The following is a 22,881-nucleotide window of genomic DNA, read 5'->3' as shown; positions in this document are numbered from 1 at the left end:
TTTTCACAATTTTCCCAGGGAAATATATGTTTACCTTTTCTCATTTTTCCAGGAAAATATGTCAACACCACCCATGGCATGTTCATCTTAAGATTCAATAATTAGTACTTACTGCCCAAGGAAACAATATACTTGGTAACATCACTAGTGATTTACAATCATAATATATATACTAGTATGACGGAAAAAAGAAACGCTTAATCTGCAAAACCAGATCAGAAAAATGAGAAAAAAAAAATGTCAAGCACACCATCAAAACAAAGATCATGCAAAACAATGAATTACACCAGAATCATCATGACCAACCAAAACCCCTAACATCTTAGTATATAGAAAAGGGTCTAAAACAAAAGAAAAATATCTCTAAAGAAATAGAAGAATGAAGTTTTAATTCAAAAACTATTGAGTTGTGTTAGCATGTGAACAAGTTCATCACTGGAAGGTCTATCAGCAGGCATATCAGATAAGCAAGCTGCAGCAATCCCAACAGCCATTAGCATCTCATCTTCTTCACCTTGTTCCCCCAAAATACTCTTATCTAGAGCTTCTCGTTCCTCGCCGGCTTGCTTCAAGTGTCGTAGCCAACATCCCAAATTTCCTCCTCTGCTTGCTTCTCCAAAGAATGGATCCGCAGCATCCTTACCAGTTAATAAAACACCTAGTATCATGCCGAAACCGAATATGTCACTCTTTTCAGTGTACCTGCTGAATTTGCAAAACACATTTTAATCTCAATACCACCATCAAATTTTATACATCTCTATTGGAAAGTACCAAATACTATATAACACATCCTTATATGCAACACATTCAGCAACATTTTTATTTTTATCATTATTGATACTTTGGATGAGTGATCCATCAAATCAATTTAAAATAAATTTGTTAAATGTATTCCTTTGGACTAGACTGAGTCCCTAAAGTCAAAAAACTTAACAACATAAAGAAAGTCAAAAAACTTAACAACGTAAAGTAATGCATACAAATTAAGATAATTGTTGATTTTGCAAAGTTGTTATCAAACAAGACCAATTGTGAAAATGGCAGCATGAAAATCCAAAATACTGATTATGTTTAACAAGAATCTTTGATTAGGTATTCCAAAGGGAAAATCCCTCCAATGAAATGTGGACCATAAAAGGTGTAACTAGTCAAACAAATGCATAATATCAACCAACAGTTTACTCATTTGGTATTGAAAAACAAAAGAGAACACATTCAAAACACCACTAAATATGCTATGAAGCAAGCACCGACACATACACCAGACATGCCATTAACACCAGTAATAATTTAAAAATGGAAGTAATCGAATGTAATCACATGTATCTGTGACCAATACCATACATACATTAAACTTGAAGTGTCAGCACTACATAATAGTTAAGTTTTGATTAAAATCATTTTTGTCTTTACCTGCGATTATGTAAACATTCAGGAGGGGTGTTGAGAGATATCCCTCTATCTAAGTTTGGTAGAAGTTTAGCCAATCCATAATCAGCCAATCTAGGTTCAAACTCAGCATCCAACATCACATTAGTAGGCTTCAAATTGAAATGCAAAATCTGTGGCACACAAGTGAAATGAAGATATTGAAGACCCTTCACCACACCAACAGCAATCCTTAACCTAACTTCCCAACCAATCTGCAACTCATTTTCCCTCACTCTATTCATCACATCTGCAAGACTTCCAGTTGATACATAATCATAAACCAACGAGAATCCATCATTTTGGCGAACATAAGCCCTTAAACTCATCAAATTCCTATGTCTTAAGCTAGCAAGAAGCTCTAACTCCATCTGTATTTGCCTCTTCACTGATTTTCTCCTACTCTCTGGTGAATTGCTCTCAAAAGGTGTTAGCCTTTTGACTGCAATTGTGAGACCATTTTCAAGAACAGTTTTGTAGTATTTCCCATTTGGACTTGAACCAAGTAAATGGTTTTCTTTTGACAAAGCTAATTGGAGTGTCTTTGAGGCAATTTTGGGGGAGAATATGACAGGTCCTTTGAGGATTGGTGTTCGGTTAAGATACCGAACAATACAACGAATCACAAATGCAAAGAGAACAGAACCAATTAATCCAGTGACTGCTCCTAAAACTATGCTAACAATAACCTTCCTAGGATTATCTTTGTAATCTGATTGTGATGAAGTCTCAGAAGATATGTTTTTACTCAATCTTCCTTCACATTGCACAGTGTTATAATGCAAACTGAACAAGAACAGAAGAAGAACAAGTGGCTGAAATACCAACAATTCCTTTGCAAGATAAAAAAAAGTTTGTCTTTTCTTAAACATCAAAACACAAAAAACAAAACCACATCCACAAATCAACCCCATATGAAAAATAGCATCACCACAAAAACACAAAACTTAGAAACAAATTCATCACACTTCAGAAGACTTAATTTTTAGACTCTATGCTAAAATGGGTTGTTTAAGAGAATACAAGCATAAGAATAAGAATAAGAATAAGCATATTCCACAAACTTTTCATTTTTCAAACCAAAATCTTCACAAGAAAGCTTTCATAAAAAGAATCCTTATCATTTTCTACAAAACCCCATCTTTTTATTCCTCTCTCACCCATAAATTTTTCACCTTTACACTAACAAGAACAAGAATTTGAACCTACAAAAAGCAATAAACAAGAACAAAGAACTATTCCAAGGTTTAGTAGTACTAGTAACAATGAGTGACTAACAAAACCAAACAAAAGCAACAAGACCCATAAACAAAGTTTCTTCCTTTTTCACTTGGAAACAAATTAAAAAGTGAAAAAGTTGAAAACAAATTAAAGGGTACAAAGATTAAGGTAAAAAAACAACAAAAACAAAGACAGACAAAAACTCCTAAGAAACACTACAATGTCATTTGAGTTAAGAGCTAAACACTAACAGTAACATAAACACACACACAAAGCATGTTTCTCTCTCTAAAAAAACAAAGTTAGTTTCTCTCTCATCATCACAATCTCATTCTCATATCTGATGACAGGAAAGGGCCATACTTCTTCTTTGGGTTCCCGCCTTTGTGAGTAGGCAGTAGGCAACAACACTCAGTAGACTGTACTGTGTGGGTTCCACATTTGCTCCCAAAGTGAAACATCGTAATCCGTGAGTTGATTAAGGAATTTATACTACATCTTAACCGTTTGATCTTGTTAAGTTTCATCTTGACCGTTGAATTAAGTTGCATGGAAATTTGTGCTGTGGTTAGTATGTTTTGTTTTTGTTGACAAAAGTGCTTAGCATCATGTGTGTGATTAGTAAAGTTTTTCTCTCTTTTTTTTTCTATAGAATAATTGCTTTTACTGCATTGTTTACATTATTATTACAATTAATTAATTAATAATATCTATTGCATTCTTCTGCTTTTTCCCACTTTTCTATCTTTTCCTTTTTCTTTTTTCTTTTCTATTTTTTATCACCATTTTTTAAAGTATAATTTCAGACCAGATAAATTATTCAAAATATTTATACATAATTAAGATATTTCTTTTCCGAAAGCCTTAAGAATTTGGTACTTGTTCCATTTTTCTAGTTCAATTGTTATGGGCGGATTATACATTTTGCTTATGAGAAGAATGAGCAATATTTTTTTTATCTCTTGTTGGTTTATTTGGAGAGCTCGCAATGAAGAGCTTCTTTCTAACAACTTGTGGGCATACCAGAAAATTGTGAATCTCATTAATTTTCAGCATGAAGCAACTTTTAGATGTTTCGGTTCCGCCAACACTCACAGGAAAACTCGTATGGTAGCTTGGAAACCTCCCACAAGTCTCGCCATTAAATTAAATGTTGATGGTAGTTCTCTTGGTAACCCGAGTCACTTTGATTTCGGAGGTTTAATCCGAGATACTAATGGTAATTGGTTATTGGATTTCTCAGGCAGGTATCACTACAAATATAAATGCAGAGTTGCAAACGATCTTAAATGGCCTCCAGATGGCTTGGAACAATGGTTTTCTATATGTTGAGTGTAAATCGGATTGTCAATCGGCTTTGAATTTTATTCATGATGGAGTTCCTACAACTCACCTTTACGCACCTGTTATTGACCTCATCAGGAGGTTCATTGATTATATTTGGCTTTTATCTTTCCACCATTCCTTAAGGGAAGACAATATTTATACTGACTGGTTAGCTAAACATGGAGTGAGATTGGAGGGGGACATGATCTCTTGGAGGCAGTACTCAACACCTCTTTCTACCTATCTTCTTGCTGATTCAATGGGGATTTCCTCCCCCGAAATTAATTTAGTTGTTTCGTGTTGTTTCTTTCTATTGCATTAAAAAAAATTAAGATATTTTTTGAAATGTGTATATTCAAACTCATACCGGAGCTAGGGAAAATTTCCAACTTTTTTTTTATAAAATGAAGACATATGATAGTTGCTACAAACTTTTACCATTTTAACCAAATGATTGGATTGGTGTGGTTTAAGAATTTTAGTTAAAGCTGTTTAAAAAATAATAATTTTAATTAAACAAAAATTATCTGCATAATTCACACTTAGACCTTTTAAATTGGATGAGCTCTATCATAGATGTTGATACAAAATAAAATCAATTCGCCATTTTCTCTTGAATCATTTGGTAGATATTAGAATTATTTTCTGTTTTTATGACAAAAGTTTAGGGTGAGGAGATGATGTCTCATTCTAATAAGGTAGAAAAGATATTAGAACTCTTATTCTTAAAGTACTTACAAAGTTATTTATATTTACCTCTCCCAAAAACACTAGCAAATTTTAAACCTAAAACCCTAAATCTAAGATTTAGCTTTTTATCACTAGATCAAACTCTTCTTTTTACAGTAGATATAAGAACATGGATATACAGTATTTCTATAATTAAGGTAGATTGTTTAAGAGAAAAAGTTAAATTTTTTTTTTTGGGTCCTTTGACAAGATGTTCTCTAATTGAACCTATAATTTAGACCTTAGGCTTTTACTTTTGTTGCTTAAAATGTCATAGACTTGAATTTTTCCATTATATAATTGACATTATTGTAATAATTCCAAAATGATAGTAATTCTTTTCCATAGAAGACAAATTTAATGTCAAACTTCTAGCTAATACCACCATTAACTATTGCAAATTGTGGGTGAAATGGGCACCTTTTTGCTTTATAAATCAATTGACAAAAACTTTGATGCTCAATATTATTAGGTTAGACGCTTTCACCTGAGTTAGAACCCGGGACCTCACAGTTATGTGAGTTTCAATGATGTTAACTTTGTATATAGACCCCCCAAAAAAAAAAGCAAGGGAAAACAAGGGACATGAAACATCCTTAGAGTAATGTCCCACCAAGTAATAATCCAGTAATACAAAAGTGAACACAGTCACAACAACACCTACACAAAAACAAAACCAATGTACACAGCATACACAAAACCCTACCCTAATGTATCACAGTTTCATCACTATAATAAACAAATGAAAAATACACAAAAACAACATATTACAAAAGTGTTGCTTGGCTCTACTAGTACAACGGTGCGCTTGACATCAGACCAATGTGTCATTTTACATTACAAACCTTAGCACTATCTTGCACAAGATTACCAAGGGGCAGACATTACAACCTACCACACTCCTTTTTAACTCTTCACACTAGTGATGTTTCATTTCCTTCAAAAAAACCATCTTTTCAATTCATGAAAAATACAAATTTACATAATTCAATCTTTTCCATATCATATATATAATATACTTTAAGTTCCAGAGTTCAGTTAATAGTTCATCCATTAGAATCAGTCGTTGGAGCACGGACTTCTCTGTCATCGGCATTTGATTCTGCAGCAAGCTCAATAGGAGTTCTTCCTTCCTCATCCACAGCTCGAGGATCGCCTCCCCTGCATTGTTGAAGATTTCATCATAAATGAACAATGGATAAAATGATCACTCAAATGGCAATGTCAGAGATTAAGCTGAGTAAGATGAAGTACGAGAGACAGAGAAACACTGACCTTGAAAGCAGTAATCTTGCAATTATAGATCTTCCTTTGAGAATACACCGATGTAAAGGAGTTCGACCTCTCAAATCGGTTGCATTAATATTTGCGCCATATTGCAGGAGGAGCTCTACCATTCCAATGTCTGCAGTTTCACAAGCAATGTGAAGTAGTGTGCACCCTTCAAGATTGACCATCGGCTGGCCTTCTTTAGTACCCGCCAAATTCATAGAGCCATTAGAGGACCAGTCCAATGTGTGCCCTGCCAAATTAGGGTCGTTTTCATGGTTTGGCTGCTCTTGTAATAGCATTACTTTGGCAAGGGTTAAAGAGTTGTTGCATGCTTGCTCATAAACAACATTGACATCAACATCAGAATTAACAATGTAGCGGTATACCGCTTTCTTGTCGTTAGCACGAACAGCCTCCCAGATTTGTTGTGCCACTAACAGTCGGTATTGATTGTCCTTTGGCTTGCGAACAAAAATCTTCTCCGCATACTGCCAAGGGAATTAATAAAAACAGATCATGGAGTCTATTACTTTTCTGACTATCAATACTCATATTTATACAAACTTTTAAGATTGTATTACTAGCGTATGTTTTCACTAATTATTTAACATTATAAATTGGAATCACAGTGACATTTAGTTTCCCAATTTCACCACTAGTTTTTATCTCTAATTATATTCAATTATCAAGAGTTCTATTGAAGAGCTTACATTAAAGAAAAATACATCGTTAGAAATGTGATTCATCAGTTTCATGTGATGCCTAGGAATTCTAGTGTCATTCCTATATCATTTTCTTCTTCAGTTTCCTCAATCTAAACTCTTATCTAGATCTGTTTGTGAACAGTACTTTATCATTCTCTAAAAAAACTAATCAAAATCATGAAAGTAACATTTTACAGGTTTTGATTTAAACACAACATCTTTCTCCATTAGCAAAAACTTATGTATAAGGATCCCGAGTACAACTGTACAAGTTATAGTCATACCTTTGCCTGGATGAATTTTTCCTTCACCGATAGAGAATCATATTGACTAGGTTTGGTGATGAAAACCGTCAGTGACTTATCGGACTTGCTTGAGCTTCATAATTAGTGAAAATGTGTATCAGGAATACTTGGTCAAAAAAATAACACAGCAATAATGAGTGAAAGTAATGCGAAGATATAATAATGGGGATTCTTTACCCTGTAGGGACAAGATCAACCTGAAAGGCACTTCTTGATTGCAACAGTTCCTCCCAGACAGAGTTGGCAAAAGTATTCCCAAGAGACTGAAATAAAGTTATCACAGAAGGTTCCCAAACCTTAACGTCCAATGTAAGAGAGCGAACCTGCACCCGAATTAAGAAAAAGAAGCCATATGATCAATTTATGATTGAAGTCTCGTCACAAAAAAGAAGCAACTATAAACCTAAATACCAAGTGAGAGGAAAGGGATTAAAAGATGCACAGATTGTGATTAAACACAGCATCAAATAAGACATTTTGGTTCTAAAATTGCCAATATGCAACAAAACATGTGATCAGTCTTGAAAAGCTACAACTCCTACATTTCCCATCAGAAGAGTTCCCTATAGATAACCAATTTGAATATGCATGATCATCAAGGGAGTCCATTTCTATAGTCTACCTTCGATATGTGCACACCAAGGTTTCGATGAACACCAGAACATTCAATGCAAACAAGAACGCCAAGATTTAGTGATGCCCAATCCGGTTCAGGGGCCCCACAATCAGCACATTTATCATTGCCAATAACTTTTCGCAACACATCAATTGGTTTCTCGCTTTTATTACAGGACCGTTGTTGGTTCATACTTCTAGAGGCGCGCTCCAGATGTGCAGACGCAAAACTTCTATCAGCTGCACTTTCTTCAACAGCACAGTGATCAAAATCTGAACTTTCAAAAGAACTACTCTCACTGGTAGACCTATGATGACCGCTTCCCATTGGACTTGCCGGTAACAACTGATAAAAACGGTAACATTATCACATTAATCACATTGACTAAAACTCATTGTTGCCATGGTAAGCAAAGGTGCCAGGAAATTACCCTTTCAGGAATCTGAGAACTCAGCAAAGAGGCAATAACACCTGTGATTTTTTCAATCCAGTCCATTTGGTCCAGTGCACTCTCTGCCTGCACTGACAAGCAGAATTAATTAAGGAGTGAAAATATAAAGCTTAATCACCATCTTTATATGGATAAAACATTATGCAAAAAGTTATTAAAATAACCTGCAAAGTGTAGTTCTTTGTCGGTGAAATGATCCGGAAGCAAAACCTCAAATCTGATTGGTCAGCATCAACTTTAATTGTTGATGTAAGCAGGTTCACAGTGTGATGAGCAACGGATTTCTCATCATGTACTCCACCATGATGATGATTATGAGAAGACAGCCATCGACTCAGAAGTCCAGAACCAAGCTCCGAACTATTCCTCTGACCAGAATGTTGACTACTAGACCCCTACAAATGATGAATAGCCACGATAATATAAGGTGAAATTTGTTACAAAGAAGTATGGCTGCTTAAGTCCTTCATAAACGAACTTATTGTTCACAATAGACTTACAGATGGTTTGCTGCATTGTTTGCGGTAGTAATAAAGCATACCCCGGCTATCAAGAACAAAAAACCTTCTTTTCCAGTCCCCCCTTAAGTTTGAGGAACGCTTCGAGAGATAACCTTGTCGAATAGTCTGAACCTATAATGATAAACAAAAAGAAAAATTAAAATTAAACCAATGAGAGAAAGTAATAACTTCTAATTTCAATCAACTATTTCCAGCCCTCTTTCCAACCTTTCCCTTTGCAGCATTTTGCATTACTGCTTCTATCATCTTATGTGAACTTCTACCAATGGCTTGTATACCATCTCCATTAGGAGATCCATTAGAACCATTAGAAGCCAACCTACTTTCTCGATCAATCTGCCGTTTGTAATCTTGCATTCTTTCATTAAGAGCCGCTTGCTCATAATTGGACCTTTCTCTTGATTGTTGAGCATAAGTCAAGACCTGAAAAATAATTAATATGCAGTGAATCATTTGCATTTTCACTATGGCTCAACTGTTTGCCAATTAATTGAAGATAATAATGGTTTAAATGCAAAGCTGATTATAAACCTGGTTAATGTACGGCTCCATTTGATGTAATAGTTCATACCCCTACAAGCAAAATTAATTGAAGATAAGAATGTTGTGGCAATGAATGTGTCAAAGAATACTTTAAACAATATGTCTACCTGTTTGAAGTAACGAAGATGAGCGTCCATGGTCCCACTTACTGCTTCCAAAAATTCAAATCTCTTCTTTGCTTCAACATTCGACAGAGCAGTAACCTGGACAGAGACTCTTCAAGTTTATTTGGGAAAGTAATGGTAAAATTAATCACTTATGATCAAATGAATTTACTAACCAGATTAAACCGAGTTTGCTCAAATGTAGCTCTTGCACTATGAAGTTCCTAAATCATATGCCCCAGACATGTAAGGGTTTATAGAATGATATCACAAATCTAAAATGACTAAACAAGTGAGATATAAAAAAGCCTACCTCTTCTAGGGCAGTAGCTACACCAGATTTTGTACCTTTTCTCAGTGACAGAAACTTTTCACGAGTCTGCAAGAGTAACAAATTTGGCAATCATTAGAGAAAAACTTGATTTGGGCTCTAGTTCATCTTAGTAGTCAATTCAAACTAATAAATAATCATATGTGCAATGATTTCGTTTTACGTGAATGTATGATTATCATAGGAATAACGTTTCACATCAAAATTTCAAACTCAGGAGGAACATACAAACTACGTGACAAAATTAGGAAGCATTTGGAAATGAGAATGCACCTGGTCATAAATAAGGCTGGCTTTGTCAAAGCGTTTTCGTGCTTCCTGCACTAAGAAAGGATCCATTATAACAAAACCATATATAAACTATGAAGCTTAAAATGTTTCCAAGATTTCAAAATCATAACATGGAGAAAAGTATCCTAGTTTTGAGGAAGAATCTTTGCTCATGTATTTAATAAATGTCTGCTTGAATCCTACGGTACTACTTTTTCCACGAGAAGTATAAGTTCCAAGAGACTCCTGCTTGAATCCTAAACCCTAAATCTATATGGAGCAAAGTCACTCAAAAGACTTGCCACTATAGAAATATACAAACTTACATATTTATTAAGAAAGCTCTATAATAAGATACGGTAAAAGGAAATTGTTTTCAAGGAAAATAATAAGATAGTTTTCAAGTACCTTGACATCTTGCAAATCAATATTGACAAACTGGAGCAATCTGTCATTTAACATATGCTCGACCTGAAAGCAAGAAAGCAATCTATATCAACAAAAATCAAGGATGACAATGCCAAATAGTTAACTGATAAGGACTGTAATGTGGTTCAGCTTCCAATTATTATGCTTTGACAGTTTGATCTTAACGTTTATTTTTTTGGATAAAAGAATAGATTAGAGAGTGATTGGAGATTAAATGTGTTATTAGGAGTTATTGGCAACTATGAAAAGATTAAAACGCACTTGAACCATAATATTTTACCTGTGATCGAAGAACTTCCTTGTATGTCCCAATTTCTCTTAAGGCTATAGTAAATTTGGTCATAACAGGGCCTGAAGTACAGTTAGAATTTCAATCAGAAACTGTTTCACCATTGTTGAGATTTTTAAGGGCAAAGATAACATCGTTGTAGAGAAAATTTGTAAGCAAATTCTCTCAACAAGAAGTGAAATTATTTTCCTCTTCTACGACAGATAACATTGGTCAAGCATTAGAAGACATAGTTTTTTATGACTGGCGTTTATCCAGGGTAATAAAAAATGAAACCATAAGCAAGACAACGTGGATAAATAAAAATCAACTACGCACAGGAACAGAAGAAGTTAAACCATGTGGAGGAACATAAAACTATTCATCAACCATCTTAAGCATGATGATGAAAAAAAGGCATACCTCCAAAAGCCACACTGATGGGGTCATTATGGCCCCCACCAAAAGTTTCTAGGGCACTTGCAAATGCAATGTCTCCATCATATGCCTCTCCAAGTCCTTCCCTGGAAAGTACAAAAATGACAGCAATTAGGTCTTTAAAAAATAGCAAACATATTTGAAATCAATATTCAATATATTATGATAAGCTGTGAGAAACTGCTTACAATAAAACTAAAAGAATAGAAAATAAATTCCGCTAAAATTTTCCTTTCAATGATGGCCAATGATTGTTGCATTAAAACACTAAAAAAAAAAATCCTCCGTGTAGGATACAGTACACGACTATTAAAAAAAACCTCTTGATTTTTAATCATGATTTTGTATCATATTTCCTCTGTAATATTGAAAACAAATGTCCTAGAAGATAAACAAATAAGATAGGATGCTTCTGCATACGTGTATTTTCTGCATCCCTTGTAAAATTTCAAACTTCTCTCCCTCAAAGATTCCGCACTTTCCTCCATGCCTTGTATCTGTTTAACCAAAGAATCAAAGGATAACAATCTTAGCACACGTCAAGTCAATTAAAAAAGATCTATGTTGAAGGTGGATCAACACAACAACAAATTATCACACCTACTATGTAAAATCATCAATAAATAACTCTAACTAACCATCATTGACAAAGAATCTCAGAGAAGAACCACTAAACTTACGAACCTACATATTTCAGTTATCATTTTATCATAATCTTAAAGAAAATACTATAATGGATCATTAATGCCAGCATGATTTAACATTGCAATTGATAATTGATTGTTAAGTTCAAGGAATAACTTAACTTGGGACTGCAATACTGATTTAGTGCCTACCTGTGTGTTATGTTCTATTCACCAAAAAACAGGATAACATTGCTTCTAAAGACACTTTTTCTTACATCTCACTCGACCTAAGATTTTCTCCGTTTACGGCAAATAAAATGTAACACAAACAGGCTATAACAGACTGTTTAACATAAGAATAAGTTCAGATTAACATAGGAATTAAAATCCTAAATCAGTATGGGGGAAAGTAGGTGGGAGGGTTAACAAATTGCGGCTTGTTCAAATTCTGCTATGCTGCAGTGCCATAGCGCCGCAATTTGACAACACTTTGTACTAAATAGCATTTCTCCTTGTTCAGGGTTTAAGAACTGTTGGGTTGGGGCAACTAGGTTATGAATTTTTGCTTGATAACTCTCTCACTCTCACTAATCACCAAAGCTCTATCTAAATCTCATCCTATGAAGAAAACTATTTTCTTGTTATAAGTTTCACAAAATCAAAAGTAACCCTAGATTTATTTTTTTGGCCAAGTAGTCTAGTGGCCTGAATTTCACTCCTAAAGTGAGGAATCCCAGGTTAGAACCCCGGCCCCTGCAAGTTGCAATGTTGATACCAACTGAGCTATGCTCACGGGGACGTAACCCTTCATGTTTTATTAGCCATAACACAAAGCATTAAATTTCATACACATATCAAAATATTCCCATTTCATTTATCATCTACAACAAGCATTAAACCACCCCATCAATTTCAAATTTTCCTTTGAACAAAACAAATACTAAAAAATGAAAAACCCTTCAATCAAGGTTAAATTTAAACATGAACTAAACCAACTATTACCAACACATCAATTACAAAACATAACCTATGAAATTCATCTAACATACATTACACACAACATCAAAATTAAATTTTAAATTTTTTAAAAATTCAAAAAAAAAAATATATGAAACAAAATTAAAGAAAAATAGAGTGAGTAACAAATTAACCAACCTGTTTGCGGAACATGGGAGAGTCATCAAGCTTAGCGAATTGCATTTTTTATTGAAACAAATGATTCCTAGGTTTATGTCGGTTTAAGAACAGTTATACCTGAACAGCATTATAGAATAAACAAAACTCGATCTAAAAACAAAACACTCCAACACAGTGACAAACATTTGCATCAATTTTCAATTTCAATTTAACTTAACACTGTTCTTTGATTTTTGGTTCTAAAACCTAAAAACACAAACCCTAGCGCAGCAAAAGGGGAAAAGGGAAAGAGAGACAGACAACGTTGGAGTTTGAGAGTGCTTATGATTTGATTTTGATGTCTTCTAGTTTTGTGTGTGTGCTGGTTGAGTCAAGTGTGTGTTAGTGAAGATGGGAAAGTAAAAAAGAAAAAGAAAAATGTTTATTTAATTTAAGTATGATTAATTAATTAAATTAATTAGATTTAATTTAAGTAATCTACTTATAATCTATGACCTAAATTCTCGAATCCCATGTGTGTAAGAGACACTTACTTGTATTAAAGTTAGACCTATACATTCCTTTTTAATGCACTTTTCCCTTTATTGCCTCCTTCTTTTTCTTTTTTTAATCTTTGCTTTTCTTTTTGTTTATATACATAAAAAAAAATTGACAGCAACGTTTATAGATTTCTAAATTAATCTTAATTAATGTCATAGTAATAATTACCATAGCACACAAATAATTTCTTTTTTCTTCCTTCTCTTTTTAATTGTCTCGATTTAACGTTCTTATTTAACGATTATTTTGGTATTTTAAGGGTGAGTTTTGTCAATTATACCATGTTTTAATTACTCTTATTTTTTTCAATAAATTTAATTAATGTCATATATTTGAAAAATTAAAGTTTATTACGTGAGAAAATAACTATTAATTTTTTTGTGTGCATAACATATTAAATTTATTGGAAAGAAAAAGTGTGTTCAAAAAAATAAAAATTTATTGATGGATTAAAATGAGGATATAACGGGAAGAAAGTGTGCAAAAATATATTTCGCTAATTTTGTGTTATTATTCCAAAAAGACACTTAAAAAAGAACTGATAGAGTAATTAATAGTAAGAGATTTTGCTAGGTAACTGGTTATCGGTTTGATTTCTACTTTTGTATATGAAAAAATTGGATGAGAGAATGAAAACTAATCTTATATGTTAAGTAGGTTAGCCGATAACGATTAGTTATTAAACTATATTTATCAAATAATAGATTATCATCGCGCAATTTTTTTACATTTTCTTTGATTCATTGACTCTTAATTGGATCCCTTTTATCATTGGTTTGAATCAATATATACTCACCAACATATGATGTTGGAAAAGTTAGCAACATGACTCTCCCTTAAGAAAATGATTCATTTTCAATTATTGTAGTTGTTCATTTGGAATTTAGATCAACCTTAGTGAGAAAAAAAAGTAAAGTAAATGTCTTGTTTTCTCGATAATTAATCTCGTATCAGACTAAAAAAACCTAAAATGTAGGGATACCTTGAAACGATCTACGAGGGTCAAAATTTTCCTAATTATAATTACAATGGATAAGAGGAGGAAAAAAAATGATGCATACTTCATGAAGATGTCTTTGAGGCTTCTCATAATCACAACTAACAACAACTCATCCACTAATTTTTCAAATAAATTTTATCTTGTACGATATTTGGTGGACAAAAAGTTATTTTGATATTTTAGACAACTTGTACAGAGGATAAAAAGTTGTCCATTAGTTCAACGGGGACAAGAATATATTATGTTTTTGTCCAGTTTCTTAACCCTCAGTTTGTCAAGTCCAATAACTGTTTTAAAATTAGACACAGTACAACTGAAATTGTCTTGATCAATACTTTATTTTTTAATAATATATTTTATTTTATTTTATTTTTCATTTCATAAATACCATTTAGACTATATTTTTAAAACTTTTAATCAGTTATTAGGATATTTATTTACCAGTAAGTAACAGTAGTATTTTTTAGTTGAGTTAAGGCCATGTTTGATGGGCATGTGTTGCTGCTACACGCGCAAGAAGGAAGCGTGTGATAGTGAATGAAGAGAAAATGGTTTGGTTAGGCTGTAGTACAGTACATTGTACTGTTGTGGGCCAAAACTGAGTTTCCCTCCATTTCCCCGACCATAGTTCGGGTCCCACTCTTTCCCCTCGCATGCTCATCATTTCAACAATAATAATATTTTTTCCTATTTTTAATTTTTTCCTTTTTACCAATTGTGTTCTACAACTTTCTTTGATTGTTATCATCTTAATATCACTCTTTTGGAAATGTTTTCTTGGGTTCTTGACATGCTTGTTAAATCATCAATGGTGATACAAATTCATTTTGCATGTATTGGTTCTATTCAGGCCAACTATATTCAAATTATTTATATTTAATGTTTGGGAATCAACGTCTATTCCTTAATATAAGAGGAAGTTCATTTTATAGATACATTGAAAAGTTAATGTATTTAGTCAATGATATAGTCTAGATACATTAATATTTTAATGTATCTAAAAAGTGAATTTCCTCTTATATTAAGGACCGGATGGAGTATCTTTTTTGTACAATGTAAAGATTAAGTTTACCAAATATTATGAGATTCAAGTAAATGACAAAATCTCTCTAACAATTTTAATATTATTACATGCGCAAAGGAGGGATCAAACTTAAGACCAAATATACACCAAAACATGCACAAACTCTACTGTGAATCAGGTATCCAGTTGCGCATGAAGGATACCTGATTTACACATTCAAATTTTACAGATTTTTGTTATTGTATAACCAACCGTGCACAAATTTTAGCTTCAAGCTAATAAATTCCACTCCAAAACACACAAAAATGTCAAAATTAATTTTATTTTGCTATAATTAATTTTGATTTCTCAGTATTGCTTCAACATATTAAACCCCTTATAATAAACTATTTTTGTTATTGCTTCAGAAGAACCAAATATACACCAAGTATTGCTTCAATATATAAAACCCCTTATAATATCATTCAAATAGTTTATAATTGACTTGCTAATAAAAATAGTTTATAATTGATAAAAAAATATTTTTAAAGAACTGTTTTTTTTATGAAAATCGATTGAGCAAGTTCAAACATACAATAGCTAGATATCGAATCCAATTATGAGAGTTATGCTGTCACAATTATAGCAAAAAAATAGAGCCAGACTGTTTTGCTCAGATATCTTTAGAAAAAACAGTCTAACCTATATTTTTATTTTGATATCTTAAATCTTACCTCTATTTTATTTTACTTTTCCAAAATATATACCTCCCTCCCGTGAGGGCTGATAATAAATCAAGACAATTCGGTAAAAGTTCAAGACTCAATTTAATAGTTTATTCGTTAAACTTTGTTCATGAACCGAATTTGAACTTAAACTTAAGTTCATTAATTAAATGAGCTGAATTTAAGGTTTATTGGTTCGATTCGTTTGGTTCACAAGTTGGCCGATTATATCTATATTTTTTGACATAAAAGGTCCATTATATATATATATATATATATATATAATACTTCAAATATAATATTTCGATAAAAATTAGTATAAATTCCAATTTATTTATGTATCTAAAATTTTTTATTTTTTATTTTTGAGTAATGCGGTTTGAGCTAATGAGTCTAATCGAGCATTTGTGAACTTAAATGAAGTCGAGTTTGAGCTAGAAAAAAACAATGTCAAATCAAAAACGAATTGAATCTAACGAGTTGAATCGAACTGTTCGTAAACTTTAAACAAATCAAACTCAAGCTACAAAAAGAGTTTGTGTCAAACCACAACTCACAAAAAAAAAAATCAACTTAGAACCACAGCTACATTTCATTATTCTACAACAAACTTTATAAATTTCCAATCTAGTTGTATCAGAGGACCAACATGAGTCAGAATTATTTTCCCATTTACACTCCTTGTTCACCATTTTTTAGATTCTGCACCACTTCCGAAATCGATATTTGGGTCTGTTTGGTATGACAATTGATAGAAAGAAAGTGTGAGGAAATAAAATTACGCAAACCAATGAATTCAAGTACATTGATTAGTTTGTGTAATTTTATATACTCCTACTTTCTTTTCATTTTACCAAACGGACCCCAGCGGCTCCACCATTGGGAAAGTGTAGCGTTTTGCTATCCTCAAGCTCTCTAGCACTCTCCTACTTCAGCGACATACGAAATTACGAATTGCAGTTGCCAAGATCAACTTAATGAATCTACAAATCCATAAACCAACATTACTTATATTTTTTTAAGAAAAATTATATTTTCTTATGTTTCAAAACATTGTCAATTAAATACATTGGAGAAAAATGGTAACCAATAAAAGACAAATAAAAAGAAACATGAAAACAACTACTCTTTAGAGAAAGAGATTCTCTAAGCATCTGCAAGCAAAACAATCACAAGTTTCACAATTAGAGATCAAATAAAATTAAATTAAAGAGTCAAAACGAGAGAGTTTCTTTTGGCAAAAATATCATCACACTGAATTTCTTCCTAAAAATATGTCGCAACTCCACATTGCAGTTCTTGCTCAATTCTTGCTTAATGGCATACAAAACAACAACAAAAATCCTGAAAAGACCATATTGTTTCATTAACTAACTTCAGATCAATGAGAAAGTCTAACTAACATGATATTAGCGGAGAAATGTTATACAAACACAATAATTTGACAAATATACAACATATATCCACTTTTTCTAAAGAAAATTCACAGGACCACACATAACAAAGCACACATTTCCACTTGTGTTGTATATTTGTCAAATTATTGTGTTTGTATAACACTTCTGATATTATCGGCATCAAATTTAATTGGATGTATATGTAGAAAAGATTTAACAGTTGATGCATAGCAATTAATCTTTTATTTTTAACCGGTGTCCCGGTGATAATTTGTAACCAATATTAATCTGTTATTTGTAACCAATATTTTTTTATTACTAAATTGCTAGGAGAATCTCACATACAAATTAAGAGTTAGATGATAAAATATGTCATGTTAACATGCAGGGTTCTTCGTCTTCGTCTCATAGGAGCAGTTCGCTTCATAACTACTACGAGACATTATTATGACTATCAGACTATAGGATAAAAAATAAATACAAAATTATGACCCCGCTTTGAATGTGTTGGTTCGGTTTGAACCCATATTTGAACCAGTTAGGAAAGAATATGAATTTGTTTGGGTCAATGAATTGAACGAAATGAGGGTTGAACAGATTGACCAAGCAAACCCATGAACACCCCTAAAAAATATTATTGTTATTGCTAACTCAATAACAAAAAATCTCTAAATTTGTAGAGTAAAATAATAAAAATGCACCTAATTAAATATCATCTATACAGCCACTATTATTGACCAGGGAAAGATTTATGAAACCTCAATAAAATAGATAATAAATGCAGTAATTCCCAAAAGTTGTATATAACCCTAGTCCTATAATGGCAGTAACAATAACACTAAAAAAGGAGCAAGTGACCAAAAATTAATAATGAAGTGACCCCACTATTGTTGACTCCAAATGTTATGTACACTACTACTCTGATCCTTCTCTTGCACTACAATTTATCAGCAATTCTCCCAAGAGCAGTTGCAAGCTTATCAAGCACAGCAACAATGCTACTTGCAGTGTCATTCTGGTGCTGGCGATCAAGCTGGAAATTGATGTTCTGAGCCTCTAGTTGTTCACTTAGCATCTTGCCATTCTTCTCTAACACATCAATTAATTGACTTTGTAGAGTTTCCTCTTCTTCATCTCCATCGGTTGCAAACCGTTTCCTCTTCCGTTCCCCTTGAGATGTAGAACCCATTTCTGGATTTGAAGCTGGTTGTTTCTCATTTTTGGTACCTATAAAAGTAAAGGAATGTATGACGAAATTCAAATTAGAATGTTTTCATGAGTAGATTTTGATTGTCAAACCAGAACCTTAGATCCTACCTTTATGCCTATTATATGTACTCATATCCTAAGCTATAGCTCAAAAGTTGTAAATGGCATAATTAAAGCTTGTGGATAAGAAACAGCGATAATATTCTTTTGAGACAAGGATTGTAAAAGATAGTTGCTCATATTATTTGGGTAGGTTTAAATTATGGACCCCTAAAGAGAAACTCACAAGGAGACCTAAAGTGCAATACATAGACTTCACGAGAAATGTTCTAATTGTACAAGATTTATACTTTGAGCTTACAAGATACTTTTAAGGAGTGAATTGCCAATTTAACCTTAAAATTGTAGATTTTGGTCTGTAAAATTAACCAAATTGAAAATTGATATCTTAAATTAAAAAATATCGATGGTAATTAGTCCTTCTGAGACAATTTTAGGATCTACTCAGTAGTCTGTTTCCAAAAAAAACACTATTGTTAGAGATTATTTTGGAATTTTGTCAATTTGAGACCAAATTTCCGGATACCTAAAGTTCAATAACTAAATTGATGACTCAATCTATTTTACATGAACAATCATGGATTGGATGTGTATCATATAAAGTCTGATTGCACAAAGGCAGTAAAAAGGTTTACAATCCTATTATTGTGTCCTATCCTAGCATTATTGAACTACCAAATGCAACAGCAGAAAACTAACATAGAGTTGAGTAAGCAATTGGCCTTACCGACTACCAATTAATCAGAGAATTCAGGTATGGTAGGAATCGGTGGCAGCATAAAAAATAAGAGGGAAAAAACATATAAAATGATGGACAAGAAAGCAGGCTGTCTCATAAAGCGTTTTAGCTTACTTGGGAGGTGCATACGCAGCAAAGTTCAACCATTTTTGGAGACAAAAAAAGGACATAGAAGTAGCTATCATGTTTTTTGTGCTAGCATCTTGTGATGAAGAGCACTTTCACCATAATAGGCACTAAGTTTGGGGGCTGTCACATCATCTTGATCAGATGAGTATGGGCCTAAGCCAAGTCCAAACAAATATAAGGTCAAAACTTTCAAATCACAATAATGCCGGTGCTAAACAAATTATTTACCACAGAAACACGGCACGAGATTTTAATTGGTGAACTAGTATATCCAGAGTTATCAAAAAAAGATTTGTTCAATTTGATCCCTAACATCGAGATTTTTTTATATCTATGCAACTGCAATTCGATTGCAGTTGAGGCTACATCACATTCAACTGCGATACTCTGGAATGTTAAAAATTATTGTGGACCAAGATTTAAAACCTTTGATATATCCATGATTTCAATCATTAAATTTATTGATAAGTATAAATAGATTTCTATCAAATGGTTAAAACCAGTGTTATCATTGTGGATGGCGGAAAGCAGAAATTCCCCATTTTGGGCCACAATAAAACACCATGGCGCCGCCATCCTTCACAACTTTCCCATGGCAGTTGCGAAAAAATCTACCCCCGCAATCCACCATGGGAGATTTTTTATAACACTGGTTAAAACTATGAGCACATCATTATCCGGTATTCCAAACAGAGCACACAAGAACTAAACATGATTTTCATTCTATCATCAAATCCATTAAGAACATTATTACCTTGAGCATTGCCTTCTCCATCGCAGCCACGGAGGAGTGGTAGAAACTGCTTCTCTGCAAATCAAAGTTAAAACAATATTAAAAAAATAAAAATCAAAGACAAGAACTTCTTAATCTACAAAAACCTTGAATCACAATACCATTGCCTCCAAATTTTTCAACTTTACAACATGCCTTAAACATAAGAGTCGGTTGAATCAACAAAAGTTGATGTTTTGTTGACCCAACTGTCTTTTATGTTTAGGATTGTAGGGACAGTATGGTGTTTCATGATATAAAAAATAATGGTGCTCCAAAACCATCAATACTAGTGACATGCCAAGATTCAATTTCATAAGAAAAGGCAATAAAATATCAATTGTATCTACCAAAGCACAACCCTAACAACAATATGACACTAACCCGCCTACTCGTTATTATTTAAACAATAGAACTGATTGAATGTAATCACATGTATCTGGTGTCACTGGCCACAGCTAGACTGTGACACGTTACACATTGAAGCATCACTAACACATATTGGACACCAAACACAATTTCAATGTAAATATTACATCAAAATAACACTATTGTAAAAGTTGATAAAATAAAAAAGGTGTCAAAAAAATCCAACCTGAGATAGGAACAGGTGAACGAACATGAACATCTTTGGTAGGAACCAAAACCTCATCTTTCTCAAAATCAGAGAATAACCCATCTTCACCACTCACTTTCCTATTACTATCATAAATATGAATCTCTTCATCACCAACAGGCTCCGATACCGCCACCGGAACAACGACAGTTGCAGTTGCAGCCGCTGCAGCAGCCGCAGCCATAGAAGGTGAATCAAGAATATCATAAACCTCTCGATCAAAATAACCAGGCAATTTCCTCTCTCTCCTCAAATCATTCCTCATCAACCAAAACGACTCCGTTTCATCTCTCACCTGAGATTCCCACTCCTTAATCTTCTTATAATCACCGGCGAGATTACTCCACCGTTTCCGACACTGAATCGGTCCACGGTTCACACCATGTTTCTTACAGTACGAAGAAACCAACGCCCACTTCGGTTCACTCGAACCAAATCCCGAACCGTTTCGACCCGGTTTGAACCGGCTTTCAGCATCACTCTTACCTTGAATAAGCACCAAAATCTCTTGCCTAGTCCATCGCGGTAGTCTCGCCGTTGGTTTTCCATCTTCGCCGCCATTGACGGCGGAAGACGGTGGCGTTCCGTTACCGGATTCGCCGTCGATGGAATTGGGATTCGAAGGTAACGAAGGTTGGTCCAAAGCCATAAAGAGAAATTAGGGTTTTGAATGTCACGTGACACGCACGAGAGAGAGTGTTTGTGACGGTGCCTTTGAGAAATTGGGAATGTCCGTTACGGCGTTTAGAAAGAAAAGAAAAAAGAAAAAAAGAGGGTTTAGCTCTTAACACATAGCTTATGATTTTTTTTTTCTCCTTAAGAATGAAATTATAAAGAGATGAAGAAAGGGTTTTGTATTGGGGCTTAAATGCTTAATGGCTTTTGCTTGTGAATATAGGGTTTTAATTTTAATAATAATATTTTTATTTTTTTTACTGGCTGTAGTGAGTAGTAGATAGGTTATTGACCCTTAACCCTAAGAAGGGTTTTTTAATAATTTATTTTATTTTATTAGTAATAATTACTATTTATTGGGGTCATATCCTTATCTTTAATTTCTCAATTAAATGGGATTTTCTTTGTTTGTAAAGGTTACTTGTTGGGTTGGTTTGACATCAAAATTCTTGAAACACCACTTTCATTTCATTGTCTAATACTTAACTCATCTTTTAGGTCATTTTCTAAGTAATACTTTTGTGTGAATATATCAAATTACTCTCATAAACCACTTTTATTGTGATATCAATGGTAGTTTTCCCTTCCTTATTGGGAGGTTTAATGTAACGTGTAAAATACCACCTCATGATGTTACTATGGGCACTTTGTATATATTGCATTTTTTGTTTTTAATCTCATTACCCTTCGAAAAAATTATTTATCTTTAATAAACGTGTAAATAGCACTAAAGTATTTGTCTGTCTGAGTCAAAAAAATTTAAAAATATTTGTTTGTCTAATTTTGGTGATCGTTCATTTTTTCTCTCTATTTTTGCTCTTTTAATTGGTTAAATTTGTTGATGTTGAAAGTTATAAGTATTAAAAGTTGCAATTTATTATAGTAATATAATTTACAAAATTTTGCGCAATTATACAATAAAACTAAATTATTTATTGGAAAGAGTGACAAAATTGTAAAAAAAAATGACAAAATTGTAAATTAAGGGTAAGATTAGAAGAAAAATTGTTATACAAAAATTTAGTATAGGTAGATAGTTTTTTTTTTTTTTTTATAGAAAATCAAGTACAAGATTAAGTGAAGAATAACAAAATTATAAATTTTCCTCAAATAAAAAATTGAAAATAATGATAAATTTAAATATAAGCTTAGATAAACAAAATTAGTCAAAACTTCTTTTGACCGGAACATCAAAACATAGTTTTTTTTATTAAAAAATAACCAAAATTAAGTTTCCATTCTTTATATATGTAAATATTTTTTTTTTTAAGAAGCTAAATTAGTCCACCCAAAT

The 22,881-nt window shown here is 32.9% G+C and overlaps 4 protein-coding genes across 5 annotated transcripts; 1 reads left to right on the top strand and 3 right to left on the bottom strand.

The window, feature by feature from the left end:
• Window positions 1-238: 238 nt before the first annotated feature.
• LOC123889330 (inactive leucine-rich repeat receptor-like protein kinase CORYNE) lies at window positions 239-3,239 on the bottom strand. Of its 2 annotated transcripts, none has more exons than XM_045938616.1 (2): window positions 1,417-3,239; window positions 239-705 (listed from the first exon to the last, which is right to left on the bottom strand). In XM_045938616.1, exons 1-2 carry the CDS (start codon window positions 2,343-2,345, stop codon window positions 393-395), a joined length of 1,242 nt encoding a protein of 413 aa, XP_045794572.1. In that variant the 5' UTR covers window positions 2,346-3,239; the 3' UTR covers window positions 239-392. The 2 variants fall into 2 exon arrangements, with proteins under 2 accessions (XP_045794572.1, XP_045794573.1); XM_045938617.1 differs by having other exon boundaries at window positions 239-702; window positions 1,417-3,109.
• A 629-nt stretch (window positions 3,240-3,868) lies between these two features.
• LOC123892111 lies at window positions 3,869-4,300 on the top strand. The gene has a single exon (XM_045941951.1). The coding sequence runs from the start codon at window positions 3,869-3,871 to the stop codon at window positions 4,298-4,300; it is 432 nt and encodes a 143-aa protein (XP_045797907.1).
• Window positions 4,301-5,288: 988 nt separating this feature from the next.
• On the bottom strand, window positions 5,289-13,257 carry LOC123892646 (ADP-ribosylation factor GTPase-activating protein AGD3). The gene is made up of 19 exons (XM_045942494.1): window positions 12,741-13,257; window positions 11,380-11,456; window positions 10,945-11,045; window positions 10,534-10,604; window positions 10,233-10,295; window positions 9,828-9,872; window positions 9,537-9,602; window positions 9,400-9,447; window positions 9,227-9,322; window positions 9,108-9,149; window positions 8,784-8,999; window positions 8,556-8,687; window positions 8,220-8,450; window positions 8,035-8,121; window positions 7,611-7,949; window positions 7,166-7,311; window positions 6,968-7,061; window positions 5,983-6,467; window positions 5,289-5,868 (listed from the first exon to the last, which is right to left on the bottom strand). The coding sequence occupies exons 1-19, from the start codon at window positions 12,783-12,785 to the stop codon at window positions 5,754-5,756; spliced, it is 2,499 nt and encodes an 832-aa protein (XP_045798450.1). The 5' UTR covers window positions 12,786-13,257; the 3' UTR covers window positions 5,289-5,753.
• A 4,835-nt stretch (window positions 13,258-18,092) lies between these two features.
• On the bottom strand, window positions 18,093-21,773 carry LOC123890648 (trihelix transcription factor ASR3). Its single transcript, XM_045940292.1, has 3 exons — window positions 20,892-21,773; window positions 20,279-20,332; window positions 18,093-18,614 (listed from the first exon to the last, which is right to left on the bottom strand). The coding sequence occupies exons 1-3, from the start codon at window positions 21,559-21,561 to the stop codon at window positions 18,325-18,327; spliced, it is 1,014 nt and encodes a 337-aa protein (XP_045796248.1). The 5' UTR covers window positions 21,562-21,773; the 3' UTR covers window positions 18,093-18,324.
• Between the last annotated feature and the right edge of the window lie 1,108 nt (window positions 21,774-22,881).

Source organism: Trifolium pratense, linkage group LG6, assembly GCF_020283565.1.
Source record: "Trifolium pratense cultivar HEN17-A07 linkage group LG6, ARS_RC_1.1, whole genome shotgun sequence".
NCBI classification, from domain to species: Eukaryota; Viridiplantae; Streptophyta; class Magnoliopsida; order Fabales; family Fabaceae; genus Trifolium; species Trifolium pratense.
The sequence above is the reverse complement of the archived record's forward strand: the minus strand, read 5'-3'. Positions and strand labels throughout refer to the sequence as shown.